The sequence below is a fragment of the Columba livia genome, chromosome 2, assembly GCF_036013475.1.
Source record: "Columba livia isolate bColLiv1 breed racing homer chromosome 2, bColLiv1.pat.W.v2, whole genome shotgun sequence".
Lineage (NCBI taxonomy): Eukaryota > Metazoa > Chordata > Aves > Columbiformes > Columbidae > Columba > Columba livia.
The window spans coordinates 82383773-82409707 of NC_088603.1; the positions used below are offsets into that span (position 1 = coordinate 82383773).

The 25935-nt window shown below is 35.4% G+C and overlaps 1 protein-coding gene across 6 annotated transcripts in view; it reads left to right on the forward strand.

The window, feature by feature from the left end:
* Positions 1-25935, forward strand: part of CDH18 (cadherin 18) — a 552389-nt gene that overhangs the window by 395940 nt on the left and 130514 nt on the right. For 5 of the 6 annotated variants that reach the window (XM_021283817.2, XM_065052617.1, XM_021283818.2 and 2 more), the window contains one exon: positions 24108-24402. The exons of the other annotated variant lie outside the window; for it this stretch is intronic. In XM_021283817.2, coding sequence (XP_021139492.2) covers positions 24108-24402 — 295 coding nt within the window. The remainder of the gene's footprint in view (positions 1-24107; positions 24403-25935) is intronic. 6 annotated transcript variants of the gene reach the window in all.

The window sequence follows — 25935 nt, forward strand, 5'->3', positions numbered from 1 at the left end:
TATGAGTTATTGAAGGTGAAACATCTAAATGACAATATTATTCCTCCAAGAAAAATTATATGAAATGTTTCAGACTATTGAAAACCAAGGAAGTGCAGAAAGGAATCTTCTCAGTGTGTCAGTTTACGGATGGGAGAGCTAGAGTGCTCCAGTTTGTCAGCCATTCTGTTTTACTCTGTATAACCTTCATTTTAAATGCTCCTCCTTTCTCATGGTACTCCCCTCCGCTGAGTTGTTTCCAATCAATAGTTACTGTGTCTTCTTACACCTGCATCCCCACCCTGCCCGGTTATCAGTGCTGTTAAAGAAATGGAAACAAACTTTTTTGAATCTGTTGGTATTCTGTAGAAACAATTTATTGTCTTTGTTATTCAGCTGGATTCCCTTCATGTATTGAAATTTCATTCTAGGGCTGCAGTTTCCCCTTTCCAGCAATTCATGATTATATTTGGTACTTCTAATCTTTCCTTGTGTTGTTGCACCTGTGATTCCAAAAGAACACTTTACTCTCTGACCTCATGTGGATCCTTTGGAGGCTAGAAGTTGATTTAATCTTCATGTTACCTCAGCTCCATGTGGCAGCTGATGAAAGACCATATCAGTTTGTGAACTGAATAGGATATGTATGTGGGCACTAGAAGCTGAATGAAAGCTGATTGATGTACTTTTCTTCAAACCTTTCTCATTCTAAAACATAATTAATAGGAAGATAATGTATGTTTCAAGATTACATATTACATTAATGTTTTACAAGTACATGAGCAGCTAATGGAAAGCAAGACTGAAAAGACGTGTATTATTTTTGCTTTGTATGGCTTACAGTTTAGGGTCCTAAGATCCTTGAGAAATATTAATTAACTCACCTTCACAGCATGCTTCTGAAACTTAATTTTATGGAGTTCAGCTGAGGCATTGGAAAGATCATATAACAAGAAGCCTGCTCTTCCCATCCCAGCATCTACTAAAAAAAAAAAAAAAAAAAAAAAAAAATCCAGAGTTTATTCCTTGATTTTTATTCAGTTGAGTTGCATCTTTCTAGACCTCTTCCTCTAACATATACCCCCCGAGTACACATGGAGAGCCAGTCAGTTTTCCCGGCTCTTGGCACCACCACAGGCAAATGCTTTTTAAATCAGACAGATGCAGGCATTTTACTGGTATCTGCTCAAATATGGCTGAAGACATAATCTGAGAACATAAAACAAGGGAATTAACAAGCAGTGTTGTACTCAGAAATGTTCATCACTCCACTGAAGCTCATAATTAACAGGTAGTCATACAGTGTAAAAGAAGGCTCTGCACCGACCATTTCCTTGTTTTCTTCTTCTATGTGCAGATATTGTGCAGAGAGAAATCTGTATCTCTACTGTCTTGATTTAGCAGAACATAAGCTCTAAAGTGTTGGAGATCTGCAGTCTACTAGACAGTAGATGTAGCACCTTACATAGTAATTAATAACATCTAACATCATATTAACATTGTAGAGCTTTATTTGATTATACTGAGTTTCTGAACAAGTCTATCAAACCGTGTTAATGCATCAATATTCTGAATTTCACAGACTGGTTTCTCACCTCATGTAAATGACAAATAATTAGATTCATTCTCTATTTTGTATTTGAAAGTCCTGCCACACCTTTAGACAATCAAGGAGAACTGTATACAACTCAATTGGATGCTGAGGTCTGTGTCATAGTTGCTGTTTATTTCATGCACCTTTTCAAGAATTTCTGACAGAAACCTGTTCCAAGTTTAGTTTGTGAAGTTCTCCCAGAGAACCCTCTCTTCAGAGGGGACATCATAAATCAACTTTGTTTAGTAAGATGCTTTGGGAAGTACGTGTAGTTCTAAGATGACACATGAAGAACTTGATTTCTCCTCATTGGAAAAATATCGTGTGTGAAGCAAAAGTGCATCAGAAATAAAGAACACAGGGTATAGTAGCAAAAGAAAGTGCAAGTGTTGGAAGAACTTAGTCAAGTGGCCACTACGTAGTGTCTGTACAGATTAATCTCAGATCAACCAAAGTTCAGGCATAAAATTACAGTGAACTTGTTTGCTCGCCCTTCAGGATATTTGTTTCTATTTTGGGTCAGCTTTTCCAGTTCTGTCCCTCTTACTACGATATAGATAATTTTAAGCTTTTACGTTAGTTATATGAGACATGTCTGCATTTTGAAACAAATTAAAATGCTCAACTATGAGAATAAAATGGATGACTTGTCTTTGATGGCCATGTAGAATATTTTTTGTAATTCCTGTGATGTTTTCATATCTACAGATCACTAAGATTTGCCTAGATTTCTTTTTTCTTGTTGCCTTTCAAGTGAACACAAAAGAGTTGCAAATCTGAAATGTTACATATAGTTCTAAAAATGAAAGCAAACAACAGGAACTTTGGGCTTCATCATAATAAGTACTTCTGCTTTCTGGGAATTTTATAGAACCCTGACTGACATCAGAAAGATTCCTGAGCATTGCAACAATGTTTTATGTTTTTTATTAACATTCACTTGACAAACAGAAGCCAAATTTGTTATTGACTTTGGTTTGATACGGTGTTTTTTTATGTGGAGGCAGCAGGACCTGGATGAGATGATGAGTAAAATAATCTGTTATTAATCCACTGAATATTTCGAAGGGTCTAAAGGAACAATTCTCAACCATTCTACAGAGCAAAGGACACACTGAAGAAATCTGTGTGGCTGGATTAATAATTCCTGGGAGATATACAACAAATACAACTTGTTTAATTGATTATTAATTAACTGTCATGTTTGTTGATTAAGTGGCTTGTGAGTGTCTTGATTTATGAGTTTTAATAATGAGTTTAGTTTCCTGACAAGGAGGGAAATTGAGCACCAAAAACATTGGTTTGTACCTATGTATGAATCTCCAGATGAGGGAAAAGAAATTATTTCCAGTTCAACTGTATGACTGGAAAATAATATGTACATAGCAGAAGAATTTTTCTTTTCATTCTTAAACTAATTAGAAATGTGGAACAAGAGGCAAGTGTTATTTTTTGTGTCTATTTCATGGTTCCTTTTCATTTCCTTTTCTGTCAAAGATGTCAAGAATATTTTTCTGGTTCAGATTTTACAATTTTACATTGGGTCTGAATATTGTCTTCTGTCAAGCCACTATTTTCTGTGTTAATGTCTTCAAATTGGGGCTGCCTACTAATTTTTTTTTCCTGTTTTGCTGTCACAAATGTTTCTGATGTTAAAATAGGTTAAACTGTAGGGGTTTGTTTTTGTGTGTTTGTAGTTTTTTTTGTTGGTGGTGGTGGTTTTTTGTCTTTTTGTTTCTTTCTTGAAAATGGGGAGAAGGAATGCTTTGCCTTGAGGAACTGGATAGTGTCCTGAGCACAGAGTGGCAGTGGATGGAGACAGCATCGGGAGTCAGGAGGCGGAACAGCAGAGAGCACTGCTGAAGCGTGCTCCCTTTACTGACAACAGTGGCTTTTTTTGCCTACTCGAGGATGCTGTTAGGTCTCAGTCTCCTGTGAGGAGCAGTGTAAGTGACGCATTCTTTTGTAGCTCGGGACAGCAACAATGAGCACAGAGGGAGTGGTGGTGAGTCATTAGTCAGAACAGAGAGAAAGGATGAGGCACAATTATGTGCAAGAGAACTTGACAAGATGGGATTGTCAACCAGAGCTAGAAGCATGAGGACTGTGAAAGAAAGATAAAGCTTCAAATAAATTTTGGCTTCACCATTTATTTGTCTCTAAATTATCAGCTGCAGTTCTGAAACAGAATGAATGATACTAATTTAAATTATGCTGTAACCTCTCTGAGATCTTCAGATAGCTGGTAGATTGCAAAAGTCAATTACTTAAATAAGAGGCAGTGCTGTTCCTTTGAACAATCCTACTGACAGACATATTTTTGGAGTTTTAACATTGCCCTTTTAAAAATAGTAAAAAAAACCAAACCAAACCAAACCAAACCAAACCAAACCAAACCAAACCAAAACAAAACAAAACAAAACAAAACAAAAAAAAACACAAAAAACCAACCAACCAACCAAAAAAACCCAAATCCAGAGCTTATACGGTATCCATCAGTGTACAGATGCCTGAGAGCATCAGCATTATGCCTTTTTGTCCTCTCTGATAGCTGCAAAAGAGAAAGAAGCAGCTTTTGCCATGTTTGACTTCATAATGAGAAAAGATGGAACCCCTCTAAATGGGAGGATCCACAACCATTTGGGAAGGTCTCACCACTCTGTTGGTGGGCAAGAGATAAAAGGACATGTATAACAAACAAGTATGTGTCCCTATGAGCTAAAAATATATTATTTTCTTTGAATGTTCCTACATCATTAAGTCTCACTTTAGTAAAAACTTGTGCTGTTGTTTTCAAAACTGAAGAATCTTTTCTGATGAGCTTCTGTTGTACGTAAAATATATTCGCAGAATACAGAAGAATATTGCCCTCTTCTGTGTATATATATATATATAGATGACCTTTGAAGGTCACTTCCAACCCAAACTATTCTATGATTCTGTATTATTAAGAAAGAAGCATAATTAAAATACGATAGACGTTCTAAATACTAACATTAGTCCTATGATCACACATTATTTTTGTATGTAAGGATATTCTTTCAGGGGCTTAGCATTAACAGACACAGCTGTTTTAAGAAACAGAAAAAAATGGATGAATCTGTTATTTGTCAAACGTCACACCTCCTAAGAAATTTGAGCTAGAGAATCTTTCTTACAATATGCTTGGGGTTTTTTTTGCAGATTTTGTTTGGCTCAAGAAAAATGTCTTGTGGTAATATTTCAGCACTCCTTTCTGTAAGATAAATTAAATGTTGTTGATGTACAATGAAATAATGATTCTTGGAAAAAATTAAACCCTTTTCAACCTTTTATAAGTGCTAACTTTGAATGTTAGTGTCTGATTTATTCATAGAATTGAACTAGTTTACCCATCCTTAATCAAGGCAATATCACAAATCAGAAGGAAATTATTTATATGTGAAATAGCTAAAATGCCTTTTAAAAAGGCCATAGAATTTTAGGTCAGGAAGAAACCTCAAGACATATCCATTCCACAGCCATAGCCCACTGTAGGACCAGCTATGACTAAACTTTTTCTAACAAATTTTTGTCTAGTCTGTCTCATTTAATCAGTACTCTTTTGCACCATCTCATTCATTCATTCATTCATTCACACATTTTCTCTCCCACTTTATTTTTCTAAGCTGGTTGTCCATATGCCAGTTACCCGTATATTAACTTTTGACTACAGGCACAAGTTGGAGATGCCAGACAGAAAAAGCTATACTCGTCATAAACTAACATGAAGTAATATCCAGAAATAATTAGCTAGAAATGTTCATCTAGTCTAGCATGATTGTTAAGTGCATAGTTATTAAGCGAACAGCACATCACAAGTTGTTTCAAGAGTCCCTGGTATGGTGCAGTCCATGTTGAACACTGCTGGGCCCAGATGGAGACACCTGAGCCAAGAAGCTTTTGTGGAGAGAGGTGTGTCTTCCATGCAGAGGCTCCTTAGAGAACACATATGTAGATTATTAGAAAAAAGGTATTTTGAATCTTGGGTTATTAGGTAGTATTAGATAGTATCTCTGATAATCAAGTCTGGTTACCTCACTAGCTAAGGTTTTGAAATATAACCTCTATCTCTTCTTTTGCATGAGGCAGGGGAACACACCCATGAAAATATTTTTTTCCTCTACCACGAATAATAATGTTTTTATTGTCTGAAGAAGTGAACAACTAAAGAAAGCACTTCAGGTTAGGGAGGAGGAGGAAGTTGTTATATAAGACACATTCACATATTATTGCAATAGCTAATCGATTTTTTTAATTGTGAAACAAAAAAGTTTTTCCACTCCCTGCTGTTAGCAGTTGCGTAATAGAAACAAAAATGTTATTATTATTATTATTATTATTATTATTATTATTATTATTATTATTATTGGAGAAGGTTGTCCAGAAAAGGAGTGAGAATAGTATTTTTTGTGATGAGACCAGTTTGACAAAAACCTTCTATTAGTTACTTATAGTATATTGAAACTTAAATTAAAAGCTAGCTGAAAATATTTTGTTGGATGTATTCATATTCAGTAAGCCATGTTTACGGTTGATCAGGGGTATATATGAAGAATCCATATTCACTAGAAATAAATTTGCTGGTTTATTGCCAGATAGTATGTTGGTTTTGTTTCACATGCTTTCATTTTTCCCAAGGACATTTATAAGACCAAATGAAACTTGAGAAATAACTGTTTTAAATGAGGAGAAAAAGAAATACTCACAAAACATAGCATGATGTAGGTGTGTAATGTAAGAAGTAAAATTACACAGACAGAGGTAAAGCTAGTAACATTACTACTGTAAAACACAAATGGAATTTATCTGTAATTAGGTGTGGTAATTCCAATGGACTGTGGACTATGAAACTATTTTCTGCATTTTTATCATAAATTAAATTCTGCTGTCACAAGGCTTCACTTTTCCTCGAGCATTTTGAGACTTTCACAAGCAAGTATTCCCTTCAAATACTAATCTTCTGAATAACAGCGTGATAGTGAAAGCACCACTTCCAGAAGGAAATAGCATGGAAACTCATGCTTTACTGAGTGTCTGTGTCCTTGGTGTCTTTCTGCAAAGCTGTTATCACAGCTGTGTCATGTGCTATAAGCTGTCTGCCAGCAGCTTTCTTCTTTATGTTAGAAATGCATGTAGGATTGTGAAAATTGCCCTAATTTTCCATTAAAAAAAAAAAAAAAAAAAAAAAGCAAAACGTGAGTTCAGTATTTGTATTTTTATATAATATTTGTATTTTTTAAGCTGTCTTTCTCAACTTGATCAGGATTCCATGTGTACTACCTATGTAAACAGGTGTGCATTTGCCTTCACAGAATTAAATATGGGTATTTTGGTGGAGAAGGACTTACCCATGGAGCCTTTGGATGTGTTTAGGAAGGGCTGAAACACAGATGGCCCAGAGACAGAAAGTGCATAAGCTTTGAATTATTTAGTTTAATGAAAATTCCACATTGGCTGCCTTAGTTCTAAAACCAAACAGGTTTTTTTGGTTGTTTTTGTTGTTGTTGTTTGTTTGTTTGTTTTTCCTTTAGAAAATTTCCTATTTTATCATACAGCAGTGATAAGTGCATATAATGTTAGAATTATTAATGAATGTTTATCTATATATTACCTTTTTTGGCATATATTTCTATATCCTTCTATTTACTGCATAGTTTTGCACCCAATCATTCTCACAAAATTTGTCATCTCATTCAGCAAAAATTTTAAATGCTAGAGGCTGATGTTTAAATTTTCATCCCAGTTTATCAGTGAATTCAATGTGAATGCAGCTGGAGATGGGCTTTTAGGAGGTGTAGTGCACGTGGAGCGTACAAACAGATGAGTGTTAAAGCCTAAGATGCATCAGAGAATGCAGGGCAAAGAAGTGAAAACCAAAAGAAAGTGAAAATGCATGATTGCAGATTTTGAAACATAGAGACATAGAGGGATGTAAGACAGCCTGAAGGATGTGAGGGGAAGAGTTTGATCAGATGAGGATGTGATATCCTGAGCTGAAGAGTGGGAATTCTGTCTTTTTGAAGTAAAACATTCCAGACGACAAATCACCTGCAGATTCTGGGGAAGGAGAAAAAAAAAAAAAAAAAAAAGGAAAAAAAGAAAAAAAGAAAAGGAAAATAAAAAAAGAAAAATACGTAATTCCACTCTGAAAACTCTGTTGGAACTCTTCACCTGAGAAAATTTCTCCCTTTGATCTCCCGTACCAGCAAGCACTCTGCAGCTCAGATTTCATCTTGGTTGAGAGGTCACTGCTCCTGCCCTGGCCTTGCTTGTGCAGACAGCTGGGCCTCAGCAAGCAATTACTAAGGTAATACCCATCTAATGTTCTGAGAACCATCTTATCCTGCAATTCATGACCTAGTGTGAATTAACACTACAGAGACTTGTACTAGTCAGTGCCTAAGTCATATTTTACCTATGTGGTGTACGCAGATGTTGTTGACAGCTGAAGGATTATAATTTCTTATCTACATAGGCCTTCATCCTATAAACGAGATGCGTTATCTCCTTTTGTTCTGTCATTTGAATATATTCCTGGATCTGAAGAGACAGCAATTATACCTTTTTAATATCTTTATCCAGATAGTTTGCCTTTAGAGTTTTATATGAGTAATGCTATTTTGACACGGCAAAACATTACATACTTATGTCAGTGTTATTTCTTCCTAAAAATGCCAGATACTTCAGAGGCAGTAAAATGGCCATATTTTTAAAAGTACAATCAAAAATGAAATAATTTAGTGCTCTTTTCCAGGTCATCTATCTGTAGGTATAGGAGATTATTCCAACACGCACACACCCTCTCCCCCCACCACCCTTCAGTTCTGAAAATCTGAGATCTAATATTCCAACTTTCTCCCTTTATGATTTTACCTGTTTTTTTTTTTTTGTTTTGTTTTTTTTTTTAAGATTTCTATCTTGTCATGCATTATATATATTAATAAAATACATAAGAAATGCATTATAAATCAAAGCAAACATCTTTGAAATTAACGTTTATGGTTGAAGTAATAACAATTTTCCTTAGTTTTATCTACCAGCTTTATTGTCCTGATCCAAAATCCACTAGCACCAGTGAGTTTTCTTTCATATTCTGCAACTTATAATTCAAAAGAAAGGAAAAGTGTCAATGAAAGTGATAAGCTGCAATTCTAAACCCACTCCAAATAAATAAATACTTCTCCTTTTAAATACCTAAAAACTTGTTGAATTCAGACCACAGGATATTTGAAAGGATAAGTACTTAGCATGATTATTTTTTTTTTTTAAGGCAGCTTTATGGGAATATAGCGGAAGATTTGGCGAGGAGGTTAGTTAAATGTAAATATGCTCCAGTGACTTGCACCTGTCTGTAGAAAAAGCACATAGGTCACACTAATTGTTTTACTGACCTTGTGTGCTTGATGAGTAGAACCTCTGTGTTAGATAACATAGGCCTGTGAGAAACTCTAGGCACCTTATCACTACATCTGAGATTCCTGCTTTGTTGTGAGAAAGAGCGGGCGGCTGTGCCTGCCTGAAGCCTTGAAATACAGGCGAGCTCAGCAGGCCCAGTGATCTTCTAGCAGGGTGAACTTATCAGCGCCTGCATCCCCGCTTGTGTCACCTCTGCCTGGGAGCTTAGGTGTGACTTTGGAGATCTCCCAGTAGAGAGGTAGCTAAAATAAAACTTGCTCTTTGCAATGCATTCATGGCCTCTGGCTCCTCTTACAGCGTGCCTGCATATGTGTACACAGCAGCCATTTGATGATTAAATAAAAATAACCGTATTTAAAAACACTATTTTTTTCCTTTTTTTAATTGTATGTATCTATAGGAAAAGTCAGGCATCAAATAATTAAAATTAGAAAATTCTGTTGTGAAGCAGATTTCCCACAGATTGCAAGAAATGATATAAGACATCTGTAACATTTTTAATATGACTTCTTTTGGAAGTAGTTTCGGGCCAGATAAAAAGAAAACTGGTTCAGTAATAGTGTTACAAAACTCTAATGGAAATAATTAGTGCCTGTTCTTGTTGGGTCAACACAATTTTTCCCTTTCATGAAAGACAATATGTGTCTCATTGGCGTTTACAGAGGAATAGCTTTGGCACAATTTTTAACTTGTTTAACTTGTTTAACTTCTCCCATCAGCCTCTGTTGTGATGCTGAGTACTTATTCTGTAGATTTGCTCCTTATGCACTCACAGGAAATTCTCCATGGTGTGGATTTGTGCCTGAAAAAAAATTTCATTTAGATTAACAGAAGGGGTGGGAGGCAGGAGGCAGTTCCATATTCTCCAGAGTTTTCTTGAGCACACCTTTAGTGAATATGATATTTACTACATTTCCAACACTTCTCTCAGTTTTCTTTAGTTTTGATGGTACAAAATTGTTAGGGTTGGAAGGAACATATTTCCAGCTGATTCAGTAATGTTAAAAAATTATCACTTTAGAAAAAAATATATAGTTAGGCCCTTCTCAAAATAAAATTAAAAAAAAAATAATTGTTTTTCTGCTGCCTAGCCAGCTGTCTGCTTTGTTGCCGTGAACTCTGATGTTAGAGATATACTGCACCAGTGAACATAGTAACCTACCGTATTATTCCTTATGTGGAATAAATTAGATTTTAGTAATATGAGTTATTTGTACTTGCTTCAGGATGACTGAGTGAAAGCTTGTATTCAGTTTGTGTTTGAAGTACCAAGCTATGTATATATATATATAAATATAAATACATATATATATATATATTTTTCCTGAAAAATAATAAATATTTTTGAACTTCTAGTGTTGGTAAAATTAGGTTAGAAAAAAGACACTGGAAGATCAGAATCAAACCCCTGGCTCATCTGTTAGACCATATGGGCACTTCCTCTTGGGCTTCCTAAACATAAAGAAGACAGTCTGTTATGGAAAATGTATTAATGAATTAACTGTACATCCAAAGGAAACTATAGGTATTCTGTATTGACAACTCCTTATATTGCTAGCTATCTCATAATGGATATAGTAATGGTCATTTTAGTTACTTCCTGAAATGAACTGATTTTATATTAATTTCCCTATAATTTTACACTTACTTTTTTAAAGCATCATTTGCGCCTAACAATTTATTGGCAGCCAGTAGCTTTAGAGATTGTAGTCCTATTCTGCCCAAACATTATTTGAGAGGAAAGAAAGGTATTAGAGAATCTCTGGAAAGAATAATCACTTAAATGTTCATGATAAATGACATCTGTATTGATATGCCAGCATATGCATAGCAAACACTGAGGATAGGAATACCTTGCCTCAAAGTGTGAATAGTTGGTTTATGGCATTTAATGAATTTGGAATACTGGTCCTGGAGAAGAGTCAAATCGCAATAGACTTTTTAAAATCACTTATTTTAATGAACGGAACAGTATATCTGGGCTTCCTTATATGTACAGGTAGACAATATTAGTATTCCCTATTGGAATTAGATGATGATGATATAGGACAGTCCTTAATAAGAAACATAAATTTTGAGTTAAATGTAAAATTTAGTATATATTACTGTTTGTTTTAGTAAATTGGTGAGTCTCTGATTTTGTCAAAATACTTTCTGTTAAACGTCATCAAAGGGCAACTGTGGGAGAAAGTAGTTCTCAATGAGCTTTTTCTTGTGCTAAATTCAAGATAATTCTGTGGTCAGGGTATGTCTATCCTGCAGATGAAAGGAAACAAGTCCAAGTATCAAACATGTGACTTTATAATGGACAGGAAAGAACATAGATATTTTTCAGCAAGAAATTTAGAACTTTGAGGAGAAGGTTGTATTTAATTTTTAAAGATCTGAATATATAAAGGCATGTAAGATGAATTCTTCAGCACACTTTCCATATTTTTTAACATGTGGGAGAATTTTAGTGTAAACATTATTGCTCAGAAATACTAAAATATCAAATGTTAGACAATTGTACATCACTATTTCAGCTGCAGTACCTGATTTATGGGCATAGATTGTATTTCCCCTTATACAAAAGTATACTACAGCTACTTTTGGAAATGGAATTTTCATGGATTCAGTGCAGGAGCAGTTACTCATTTTTGGAATCTACATGTGGGTTTGGAGGGCTTGGTCTTTTTGGTTGCTATTTTGAAAGTCTAGCATTATTTCTTTTCCCTATTATTAGAATGTGTGCTGTCAGTCACAATGAAGTATGGTTGTTGTCCATGACAGGATGGAAATGCTCTGTACTGTGCTGAAAAGATATCATGCAGGACTTGCAATTACACTGTCAGGTGGAAAAAGCAGCAAAAGATTACATGTTACACAAGGCCTCTATAGGAATGCTGTTAACTCAAAGTGCCAGTAAGTCATAAATTATTATATAAAATTGGTTTGTAAACATTTTCAGAAGTCATGTTTTACTTGTCCAGAATTTGTACTGAACCAAATGTGAATAATGAGAGGTTTATTCTGTCTTACAATCAAAGGTTTGCAATGGTAGCAGTACAGGTGTTGATAGACAGGCAGGTGGCATGATGACTTGAGAAAATATAGAAGCAGTAGCATACTACCCCTTTGAAAATACTGTGCTCATTGGTAAGAACTACCCTACCTTTATCTCAGAAACTGTACTACTTCTTGATAATCTATGTGTTAAGCATGGAAATATACAAAACAGATTATTGAAATCCCACAGTTTATATCCATAAAAGATCCAGAAAGCTTTTGTACCAGTTCATTAGATTACAGATAAGATTCTGCTGTGAACATGGATCTTCTGATTTACCTGACAAAGATGGCAAAGGTAGCATAGCTGGCATTCTCCATTGTCAACATATTTTCAGGCACTGATGACCTTTTAAAGAAATTTGTGGAAATATTTCCTCATCATGATGATGTGGGGCTCTTTTCCAGCGTAATGCAGTACTTTTTGCTGTAGCAAACAGCAAGAGTACTACACTTTAGAAACAAGGGAAGTGTGATAGGAAAAAAATCATATTATCTTCTAAGGGAGACATACTGTGTTCAGTTTTGGTCCCCATTGTATTCAGTTTTGTTTTCTGCTATACAAAAAAGATGTGGATGGGCTTTAGAGGGTCCAGAGAAGGGCCACAAAGATGATCAAAGGACTGGGAACGTGTCATAGGAGGAAAGGCTGAGAGAACTGGGCTTGTTAAGCCTTGAGAAAAGAAGGCTCAGGGGACACCTCATCACTATGTTCCATTGTGTAAAGGGTGGCTACAAAGAAAATAGAAACTCCCTTTTTGCAAGGGGTCATGTGGAAAAGATGTGGGGTAATGGGTACAAGTTACTCATGGGGAGATTCTGATTAGACACGAGTCAAATTTTTAATGAGAAGAACAGTCAGCCATTGGAATAATCTCCCCAGGGAAGTGGTGGCTTCCCCAACATTGGTCACTTTTAAGATTCAACTGGACAGAGTGCTGGATTATCTTGTATAGATCATGCTTTTGCCAAGAAAGTTTGGTTGTTTGAGGTATCTTCCAACTTGGTATTCTATGATATAGAACAAAAGAGATCGCTTGTGCGTAGTGTAATGGAAACTCTATATGGAAGCAATTTCTTTTACAAATCTAAATTTCACCCAACAAGAAAACAAACTGTAGACCACATAAAAGAGATGAAATAACATTCCAGATGCAAAACCAAAAACATGCCTTTAGATGTTAAATACTGTAGAAGCAGTAAGTCAATAACCCAAAAAAAGAAATATTGTGATATTCAATATTGTCATACCACTTTCTAATATTTAAAAAGTATATAACAAAGAATTCTTAACAATTAAAATGACCAAAAACACCTCAATATTGAAAATATGCATTTGTTTTACCTGGAAAAGTTCATTAACATGAGTTGATAAGGAACTCACAAAAATATGTCAAATACATCCTTTTGAAACAATGATCTCTGCAGTTCTTGATAATGCTTGGTAGTGCATTCTTTTCAGTTTCATCAAAATGAAACAACTTTTTCACCTGAAATAGAAGCGATTGCACAGTAGCTAACCTGTTTTCTTTCCACAGTCTTATTAATTTATTAGCAAATTAGCTTCAAAGACATCAAAACCAAAAATGTGTGAAAGATTTTTGGATGGACAGGATAAAAGGAAGCTGGTAAATTAATTATCTCTCCTTGAACTTTTCCACATAATATTTTTTTCCTATTCAAACTCTGAAACTGGTAAGTGATTGAGTTCCTGATATATTTTTTTTCTGGTTGATTTCAGATGGCTCACAAATACTATATCAGAAAATTACACATTTCTTTTATCTTCACAATATTGTTTAGGAAGAGCAAAGGAGAATGAAGTAATCTAGAATATCACATGGGTACACTGCCAAGGTGTTTTTCCAGTGCTTTAAAATGAATATGCTGTCCTAAGATCTTTCAAATAGTAAACACTATTTGCTGTGGCACTGTAACACAAACAAGCAAACAAACAAATAATACTTTCCATAAGAGTTTGAGTACTGTTACAGCTTTGCGCTCCAGTGAGCTATTTTGATCACTCCCATTAATATCAGGAGATGCCATATACTAAGGGCAGATATCTATTTTCTTTTTGGAAGACCTTGTTACAGTGGGTGTGTTCCTTTTTTTACTCTGTACTGCAAATGGAAAGGAAGAGCAGAGCTTGATTCTCTCTTCGTGTATACAGAATAAAAAAAAAAAAAAAAAGTGAGAGTAGCTTAACTGAGCAAGCACCAGAAATGAAGGTCAAAAGCATCTGTAGAAAGTCTGCAGAAGCAGTGTATGGAAACAGAAGATGTGTTACCCCATTGTTGTCACAAATGTACAATGTTTTCCAGTGAAGAACAGCTTTTCACTGCTTCAGTGATGTTCCAAGCTCCAAACTATTGCATCTGTTGGTGTTTTCAAAGAATATATGCACTTTACCTTTTTTCTGACCTCTACCTTTTCAATATCTGAAGCAAACATTCATTCATATGAAAGCAGACTTCTCCAGATGATGCAAGTTTCAATATTGGTACCTAGGACTACTTTTTGCATCATTGAGGTTTAATGCATCTGTGACTACGTAGCTGAACAATGAGGCGTTTACAAACACAACGGTACTTCAGCAATCCAAGTGAGTTAGGAGTTTGCAAGGCCTGTTCTACCTCCTTATTGTAATTTAGTAACAACACAGTCTGAAACAAAGCATTCTTCCTCCCATGGTGATGTAATGTGGCCAGGACTTTTTTTAGTAACACTGCATCATCGAGGCATTCGGATTCAAACTTAGTCAAATTTATGGTCCGTCTACATGGATCTAGAAAGTTATTACTGCAATTACAGAATTATTGATTTCAACGAGAGTTTTTGGTGGCAGTGATTGTGAAGAGAGATGCTGGAAACTGAAGACCACTCAATTTTATAAATTCGTCTGAAGAGCATGAAATAGTTTTCTGCAGAGCTTAGTGACATATGACATCTATGTGGAAGAGTCATATATTGCCAGAGCAGAATGCTATGAAGTAATATAACATTGACCCATGCATTAATTACTTGTTCACATCAATTTAAGCCGGTCTTTTGACTACCGTACAAACAAACCCAGCAGAAATGTGGTCTAGATCTTGAGAATTATTTGGCTGAATGTAGCAATGAAGCATTCATTTAAAGTCTGATTTTCATCTCTCACAGTTTCTAAATGTTCTAATCTTTTGAAATTCTATAACTCTCCAGAAATAATTTTTCTATGGCTTCAGGAATCCATCTCCTCCCACTTTTTCTGGGAATTGCAAATTTCAGCATTGTCTAATGATAACAAATCTGGATAGATTTGAGTCTGGTTTGGGTCTTTTAGAATCTGATTTTTTTTCTTATTTCTGAGAAAAATGGGTAATTCAAGTCTGTGAAACTCAGATTACCCCTTTTTGAAAGAGAGATAACAATACTTGCCCTTCATTGAGATGCGAGATATAAAAAATTAGAAGTTCTTTAACTAAGACCTTTTATGATTTTCCTCACTTAGTCAGAAGTAAAGGTGATATGACAGAGTCAAGCACTTATCTCACACTAATATCTTGTGGCCATTCTACATAATATCACTTCAAATGATCATTTCATAGGTGAAAGGCTATATGCTTCCACTCTGAAACAATGACTTTGGCTATAAAGAGTACTGGGGAATGAGGAGTCTTGTTTTGTTTTTTGTTTAAAAATAACTTTTTTTTTTTTTTTTCAAATAAGTCCCAGTCAAAAAGACCAACTTAATTTCAGGTATGTTTTAGAGTAATGATTTAATGAGCTGTAGCCGTTTAACAATGGGACCTGCAAACAAGTATATGTATATAATATGCTTTTAAAATACTTTGGTTAGCTATGTTCTGCAACAGGACGCCTGTCCAGCTCTTTAAAACTTGTAAAACAAGTATGCTGTGTAAATCCTTCTTTCTTGAAAAAAGAACATCTTCTGTGCTGATCATAGCATTTGCCCAAGTAAAAGGTGTCTGAAATGAAAGCTTACTGCTGTGAAGAGAGTTTAGATGAAAACTTCAGCACAGTGAAAGTATTTCTTTTTCTATATTGATTTTGACACATCGTGCACTGAAAGTACAATTTCGGATTCTATTTTTCTTGAAAGTATATGGTGTTCTTTGAAAACAAAACAACAGTTTTATACATAAACATTTATTGTGTTGGTTTAGGCTTCCATTTTCTATCTTTCTTGCAATTCATTGGAGTCTTTCATTTGTACAGAGAGAAAACAGAAGCTAATATTGACCACTTGTGTCAGCTTTAATACACCTGATGTTATTTTAGATGTGATTGCTTTATGCTTCTGCATACCCCTGCCGTTACCCAGTCTCATCAATAGCAGCAGCAAAGGAGTGGACTTCAGATAAGCACATCTTGCTCGTCTTACAAGAAAATATGTTTGTATGCTGTAGCGTTATTCTGTTAATACTGTTTCAGTTGTGTTTTTCCTGGATGATTGCAATCCAATTATATTTTTCTATCTCAGAAAACCCAGTCAGCAGATGGGGACAATCGCAATTCTGTAGTTTCTTCCTCTGACAAGGGTGTGGAATAGCTTTTTCTCAATTTGTGGACACTGCTATGGATAGAACAGTTATCTCCCAGGCTAATGATTCCCTCTGAGAATTCCATCAAAAGGTGTGACATTGCCTGGAGCAGTATATTTCATTAAAACATATTTTATAGCTCAGACCAAAAGAAGAAAGTCTGTGGCAAATCTGACAATGCTTTTACTGCATAGACACAGTGAACATTTCAGTAGTATCAGCTAGACTCTGATTTTGTAGTGTGCACCACTCAGAATAATTTTATATGTCCTTTTTACAACTACTGTGTTATTGTATCATTTCTTTAAAATTACATGTTGTGTCAACATAAACATCAAAGGAAGTCAACATGATTGCCGTTCCTATTAGAAGATTAAAATCATTTGTACTTAGTGTTTTAGTGTTGTACCATTAATTCTTTGTATGTATCTACATTTTGATAGTTTTAGGGAAGCATTATATACTTCTGTGTAACAAAAGTAAAGTAATACACTTCCATTCTTTTTTAATATATTCTCCTATGCTTTGCTAATACTCACAGTTCATGGTTTTTGGAACAGTGTTTTCATTCCTCTAGGTTGAGTACACATTGGTATATTTTGCTGTGGTAGTATTGTGCTGGGGCCCCCTAGTCTGGTTAAACTGATTGGAAATGACAACAGAATTGAGAAGCTGAATATGAGTCAGCAGTGTGTTCAGGTGGCTAAAAGGACCAACAGCATCCTGGCTTGTATAAGCAATAGTGTAGCTAGCAGGACTAGAGAAGTGATTGTGCCACTGTACTTGGTGCAGCTGAGGCCCCACCTTGAATACTGTCTTCAGTTTTGGGCCCCTCATCAAAAGAAAGACATTAAGGTACTAGAGAGAGTGCACAAGAGGGCAACAAAGCTGGTGAAAGGCCTGGAGCACAAGTTTTAAGAGGAGTGATTCGGGGAACTGGGGCTGTTTAGCCTGGAGAAAAGGAGGCTGAGGGGAGACCTTATCACTGTCTACAACTATCTGAAAGGAGGTTGTAGCATGGAGGGTGCTGGTCTCTTCTTCAAAGTAGCAAGTGATAGGACAAAAGAATATGTCCTCAAGTTGCGCCAGGGGAGATTTAGATTGGATATTAGGAAAAAATTCTTCATGGAAAGGGTTGTCAGGTATTGGAACAGGCTGCCCAGGGAAGTGGTGAAGTTCCTATCCCTTGAGGTGTTAAAAAGACATTTAGATGAGGTTCTTAGGGATATGGTGCTAGAGTCAGGTTATGGTTGGACTTGATGATCCTGAGGGTCTCATCCAACCAAAATGATTCTGATTCTAAGGTTCTACTACTCTCCTTGAAAGAACATCCTGTTCCCCAAACACAAGACAATACTTTATTCAAAAGATATAATAGTGCTGCCACTACCAGAACTCAGGTTTTGCTTTTGGAATTCTGTGCATATTATTTTTATTGTTTGTTGTTTGTGAACAATAAGTTTTAAATTAATTCTATACAGTTATATCAAAAGAATTTAAGTTTATATGTACATAAACACTTCTCTGATTAAATTAATTAGGTTAGTGCAACAGTTTTTGTTTTGTTTTGTTTTCAAATCAGCTTTGGATTTGAATTAAGCACATGCATGGGAATGTCTTCATAAAATTTTGTTTTCTAAAGAACAGCACGTCTTGTATCCAGATGCAATAATTTATGGGCAATCCAATTAAAATATTGTAAAATTCATTACTAACCCACTTAAAATTTCACCCACACAACACACCAAGAATCCAAATTGTCCAATTAAAGCAAGTGGAGGGAAGCAGTTGTACAATTAAATCACTAATAGACAGCTCTTCTACTTTACAACTGACCCTGTTATTAACGCTTCTTTCATGTTTTTCGGGTCATACGTAGTTTCCCAGTCTCAGCTTGTCTTCCTTAGGAAAGCACAGAGGAACTTGATGATCAGTGTGAGTTGGTAGCATCCAACATTCTCAGCAGGAGCAGGGTGTTTACTTCCTCCTCATGATTTGATAGTACTCATCAATGTTTTATGTATAGTGTTTTATAGTACTTATTGTTGTGGTTCTTTCCCACTGGTCCCCACTTCTATATTGTCCAGTAATTTCTGTCTATTTGTGATCATTTCCTTGACTTTTGAAAAGTATGTATGCTTAAATGTTTGTAAGCAGTAGCCACCTGACCATTTGGTTTTGCAATTAGGCCCTAGCCACCTGATGCTGTTACTGGCAGTAACAATATTGTATTAGCTGGGCAATAACCCTACAATCTGTACATTCATTTTACATCAGTTAATATACTGATGCATCAGATTATAAGTATTTAAAGACTCATAGTATCAAAATTGATATAAGAATACAAAGAAAATCCATTAACTGAAAAGTTTGGCATACCTCTTCAAATCATGCCTTTGGAAAATGTAACCTTTCTGCAGTATGTGCAGAAATACTAAAAGTTAAGTGTTTCAATGGACTGATTTTTAAAAAAATGTTTAAGTTTAGCAAAGCAAGGACACCTTGCTTGCTGTTTTGTGAATCAGTCATATGCTGCTGATATAGGCTAGTTAAAGACTGAGTAACCATCATAAATCATCCTGAATTCAACCTGTTATTAAATACATCAAGCGGAGCCCACTGGATTGATAAAGGTGACATTACGGATATGTTCTTCAGCTATTATTTTGAGTTTTTTTCTTTCCCTAAAAATTCAGAGAAATGGAGACTGGAATAACACCCAACAAGGGATGAAAATTGGGTACTTTCTGGCAGCTTCTGTTTGTGGGCAGATTCAGAATATTTAATAGATATGTCGTTGTTGGGAGCATAACCAAATCAGCAGTCATAAGGAATGTTTTCAGAAGTTAGTCCATCATTTAGGATAGAAAACTAATTTCCGCAGGGAATTCAGAAGCCTGCACTGGCTGGAAGTTGGGAGATTGGAAACGGTGCTGCCAGGGAGCAGCAGAGTGGGGCAGAACCCTGGGACTGGGACACTGGAGGGTCATTTCAGGGCCAACCAGAAGATGGTGCACTTCTCTGGGGACAGGGTCAGGCCCAGGACAGGCAGGGATGTAGTCCTTCAGGTTGGCCTGGCTTCGTGGGGCCCACAGCTGGGCAGAGCAGGGCTGTGATTAGCCAGAGACTAGCCCTTCTGTGGGATCACTGGGGCAGGGGCTGGTGGCCCTGGGGGTCTACAACAAAGTCTTGAGGGCAGGTTGAGAGGAACCTTGGAGGGACAGAGAGGACTAAATGGTGAGTGCAAGCCGTATTATTATCTAGCGGTTAAATAAGCAATCTATTGGTCTGCAAAGTCATTTTTAAAATCAGATTTGGGATCTAAGGTGAGATTGCTTAGGAAAGCAGGTTGAAACAATTTAAGAAGAAAAAAAAAAGCTTCTGTAAGTAACAATTAAAAAGTTAATATAACAGATCAACATATAATCATCAAATGAGGTGGACTATCAGTGAAACTAAGACCTACTGAAAGACATTTTCAGTAATATTTTCATAGTCATAGGTAAAACTTCTGATATAGAAATCAGAGAGCTGTGTTCTAATGTTTGGCATATTTCTCTTGTATTTCTTTTCAATGCCCATTGTTCATCTCAACATTATGAGTAATCATGTTTCAGTTTGCGATGAATTTGTATTTCTCCTTCAATTAAGAGACTCCTGCCATATTCCAACTTTCCATCTCTGACTGGCACAATAGGGAAAAAATAACATGACATTTTCTGTTTACCTAAGCCACATATTCACATTACTACAGTGTGTGTGTGTGTCTTATCCTCTAGTGTATACTAGTTCTTGCAGTAGTCACTGGCAGAGCTGGTAGCATCTAATTGAAATGAAACTTCTACACACTTTCAAGGGATCTAGGTTGAGATGACTTCCACAGGTCACACAAGTTATATTTGAACCGGTGAACAGAACATGGATTGGCTTGAGTCTGCTTTGTTTAGCGGCATCCCCCTCTCTGTCAAATTAATTGGAAGGAGAAATAGTTACAGCAGTCCCAAGCACAGAGTGTCCACTATTGTCCAGCTGTATTTTGCCACCCTGCTGTCTTTTATAAATACTCATAGCTACAGAAATACAGTCTCCCAAATAATGTATTTGTAACCTGAGTGGTGAATAGCATTTATTCTAATTAGAAATATTTTTGTGGAATAACCCACCTGTTGTGGAAATGATTTCATGGTATGCAGGGAAAAGAAGAAGTGCACCATGCTCAGAGACATGAATCTCTCATTAATCTGGTAAGCATTGTCTTAAGCAGAGATTCCCAGGGGCTCTCTTCAGCATAACACGTATTGCAAATAAGCATTTGAGAGAAGCCTTTTTATTTTTCCACTTGGACCAATTTGTACTGAGATGAAAGTATTAAAGAAGACAAACTGTTATTTAATCTTTACAGAAAAACTGAAATATAAACCGACTGACAAAGCAAGTCCCTATTGTTATGCAATAGAAGTGTTTTGCAAAATCCTCCTATATGAATTTAAAATTCAGCATCAGAAATTAAAAGGCATAAAACAAAGCATCATATTCCTAACAATATAAGGAATATCAGAAAGTAGAGAAGCAAGAACATGTTTTAGCTCTCTCTCATTTTCAGCTTTGCCTTACAACTGCAGTCTAAAACAACCAGTTGCAAATTGAAGGCTTTCAGTGTTTAGTAATACCCAGGTAATTTTCTTTTGATGACATTCTTTCTTGCGTTATTCAGTTGTCGTATGTTGGCTAACATGATGTTTAGCAGGAATAACTTATAATTGCTTGGCTGTGCAGTCAGCTGAGAATTTTTTAGTTTGTTAACTTTTGTTACCTGTTGGAAGTAAAAGCCCTCTGACTCAAAATGTACCTGGATTTTTTTCACCAGTGACAAGTACAAATAGTTATTTATTCATGGTAAAAAATATCTAATATTACTATTTTTTTTCAAACATTCTGTGCATTTTGTCCTATCACAGTGAATTTTTCAATCTACTTTTCTTCTGTATCGTATTTGAACTCCATGTCTATATTGATATTTGGGTATTTGAAGAAAGCTTACTTCTTAAGTTCTACAGCAATTCCTTATTCTGTTGATTTCTTATCTATGTAACAAATCTCTTAGTCAGTTCATAGTTTTGTAATGTCTGTTATGAATGCAGTGATTTTTTTATGGGATCTCTATACAGTACACCTGAACATGCTTTTATTTATATGCATGCAGAGTTAAATGGCGAGAATGAGGATGAAGATTCTTCTGATCTTTTTCAGCTTGCGATAGATTTAACTTGAGTTCCTTATAGTTTCATAAATTCAGAAAATTTATTATTTTCCTGGGCATACAAATATTCTCCTGGATTTCTTTGTTTTGCTTTGTTTTGTTTTGTTTTGTTTAGTTCATTTCGTTATGTTTCATTTTGTTTGTTGGCTGCCTGATTGATTTTTTTTGCATCAATTAGAGACAATCTTTCTGAAGCAAATGTTAACATTTGCAGACACTAACACTTAACAATCATTTTATCAAAAGAGGAACCTGCAACATGAAAAAAAAACAATTCCAAGTGTTTCTGAAAAATTGAAAACTAGCAAACCAGGGTAGAATACCAGAATACCTACTATCCTTGTTTTTAGGAGTAAATCACTTCAGATAACATTTTGACTTTAGAGGAAGTTTGGATCCCTGACATTTAACATTGTGTGAATTATTCCTTTGTTAACAGAATTCAGTATTATTCTGCGGATAAGACTTGTAACCAGAATTTTGTCTGTTGCTGCTGTAAAGGAAAGGCGTAAGACTGTTCTGTTGTTCTATAAAGGCAATGCCAAGCAAACAGCTTCTTTCTGTCTTCCATTGTTAAAAAAAAAAATAAAAAAAAATTCTATAGTGGTGACCCTTTTTCTTTCAGTTCTTCAGTCAGATCTTCTTGTGGCTCAGGTAAGTATATGGTGCACTGGCTGAAGTTACACTGAAGTTTATACAAGCTGGCAATATTAATTTTATTAGATTTTTACCTCCCTAACCCCCCTATAGGACAAGACGTAAATTATGTGTGACACCCTAATTTCATAGATTTCATGCATGAGATGAAAAATGTCATCAAGCCCCATATGCTTACTCCTTTTACAAATAGCAAGTTGGATAATTTTAATGGCGAGACAAAGACCTGGCAAAAAAGGTGCAAGGAGAGATTGATAAAATAGTAGCACCTCTGTATCTTATTATTTAAGTCAGAAAAAAAAGATGATTCATACGTCCAGAAGTCTTATTTTCTCTCTATCTAATCCTGAATGGTTTCTGAACTGAGAATGGAAAGGAGTCTGGAAACTGACACCTTATGTTCTATCAATCAAAAATAATATCTGGCATTCTACTTCTGCTTTGCCCAGATTCTGTATAGAAACTTTGTAATGACACATTGCAGATAATGACAGATAGTCAGGGCAGTGGGATAAGAATGAGTGACTTTTTAAAATTAGAAAGTTTCCTTTCTGATTTAACTTCACAATGTAACTGCACAATACCTGAGGCTATTCATTTCTGTGTTATCACTTTGTTGTCATTGTGCTCCTCAATAAATACATTCCATTCTCAAAGTCATTTTAAAGAAAAAAAATACACAAAGCCTCTCAATCTATCAAAAAATCAGCCCTCCTTCTCAGAACACGTTCATTTTTTAATCTAAATAGGCAATTATTTAAAGTCAAGTTAGCAGCACTGAGACTTCATGTGTAGCTGTTTCATATTATCCCTTAATACACAGCGTACTTCGTAACTTTTTTCCTTTCACTCAAGAAATACAAGCTTTATTCTACTCAAGGAGGGATATAATATACTTAGCATGTATTTTATAGCACGAAGTGTGTATTAGGAACAAAGAAAATGCTGGAAGTATGAATGTTCATGACTTCATTATAAATAATTTAAATATAAGCAAACTAGGTAACTTTCTGCTTAAAACCAAACAAACAAAACCAGAGAAAATGGCCATTGTTTGTTGAGGCATATAATAATCTTGGAGAGACATCTGTCACTGCCACACTACACAGTTTTATTTTGCAGTAAATGGTGCTGTCCTTGGTACCACAGAAGATAATGTAAGTGGCAGGACTGAATTAAAATCATTGAAGCAAAGTTAATCCCCATTGTGACTACTTCAGACTTAGTGCTTAAGGCAGAGTTTCTAGCACTGAGTGCTAATACTAGAGGGACTAAAACCAAACCAAAATAAAATAACAAACACCCCAGTTACTAGAATATCCTTGACTTTGGGAAGTTTTCTAGAATGGATGCAGCACCAAAGAAATGCCAGCCTAAAAAATGAGCTCTGCTGGGGTGGAAATGACCTGAAACAAAATTATTGACTTGCCTGAAATAGCACACGAGGAATTACAACAAGTGGTAGAAAGGTTAAAAACTAAGCAGAACAGTACTAACAGTAATATAGATTTTGTATCTTATGTGCAATAACCTTTTCTGAAATTTAATGTCATTTTATATTATTTTATGTGTATATATTCTGCAGTTGCACTCCAATTCCGACAAAGGTGATGGATCAGTCAAATACATTCTTACTGGAGAAGGGGCGGGGACTATATTTATTATTGATGACACGACTGGAGACATCCATTCAACCAAAAGCCTAGATCGAGAGCAGAAGACACACTATGTGCTTCATGCCCAAGCTATTGATAGACGGACAAACAAGCCACTCGAGCCTGAATCTGAATTTATTATCAAAGTGCAGGATATCAACGACAATGCACCAAAATTCACAGATGGACCATACATTGTTACTGTGCCAGAGATGTCTGAAATGGGTAAGGAAAACAAATTGTTCTGTTCAAAAAATCTTTTAACAAGTGAATATGCCACATATTGTTTGACAAAATTGTGACATGTTATTGTATTGTTGATTGTATGCAAAAGATATTACAGTTGAGAAGACATGATAAGAAGACATTAAATGCAACCTTGTATGTTACTTGGGACATTCACATTAAGAAAACCGTACGCGTGCACACGTTGACTGTAGAGAAGAGTCACTCTTATTCTTGACTGCTTTAACAGATGTTCCTTGGCTAGTGGTACTTTGCACTCTAGAAACAAGATATATCCATTTGTCCTTATTCAGCTACACACTTTATGGCATTTTCTTGTGTCTACATGAGTGGTCTATACAATTCATGGAATTAAACAAATACAAAGCAATTGTAATATTCTAGATTGTTTTAGACTGTATTCTTATATATTTATTTACATTATTAGGTTTCTTACAAACTGAAATGAACTTCTGCAAAATAGAACTTTAAAAATTTAAAGGGAAAAATACTAAAATACATATAGTTACTCAATTGTCATAATAACATTGATCATACATATAAGAATGAATGCCTATTGTCATTGAATCTTAATGGTTTGTCATTATTTGATCACTTTGATTCGTAACAATACCTCATATGAATCAAAAGAATAACGGAAGTGTTCTGTTCCGTACAAAGTTAGATACAATATTTTTTTTAATGGAATTATTTTGGATGGGAGAGTGCCTTGTACAACTTTCCTAGTGTAGATAGGTGAAATTAATGTTAAACTGGGAATCTGCATTTAATTCTTCTTCTATGGTACCTCCTGACATTGTGTTAAGTTCAGACATATGTGGTTGTATAATGAGGAAAACATAATCTGCATGTCTGCATGTTGTTTGAACTGTACACAGTTTTGTAGTATGAAGAGAAATATTTCATGTGGAGAGACTGAACAGGCCAAAACCACAGCTTCCATTACAGATATGCACAGTAAAAATAGTGCACTCCAAACACCTACAATTCCTTCATTGCATATACAAATAAAGTGTGGCATATTAAATATTTGCAATATGTAGTAATCATAATAGTCCTGGAAAGAACAAAATATATTAAATGTTATTCCTGAACCGTGGGGCTCAGAGCTGTGAGAGTTTGGAAGCAGAGACTTATTTTTTACTTTCTCAATGACTTATTCATTGACTTAAGTGGTGTTATGTAGAGAATAATTATACTTTCCAATCTACCATGCCAAATCAGGTTGTATTAAATGGACTTTCAAGCTTACCAAATGTCATGTGTTAAAAGGACATAACAAATTTCCCCAAGCACTCTCTTTTTCCCTGACTTTATTACTACCTTTTCATTCTTTCACTACCACTGCCACTACACTGACACATAGAAGTAATTCCTCGATTTTCTTCGCAAAGTGTCCTTATATGTGATGTTCTGAAAAACATAATCTATGTGTTTGCATCATAATTGTATTGTTCTAATACTTCATTCTTCATAGGTACTTGCAGTACCTTTCCAGTCCTCTTTTCTCTT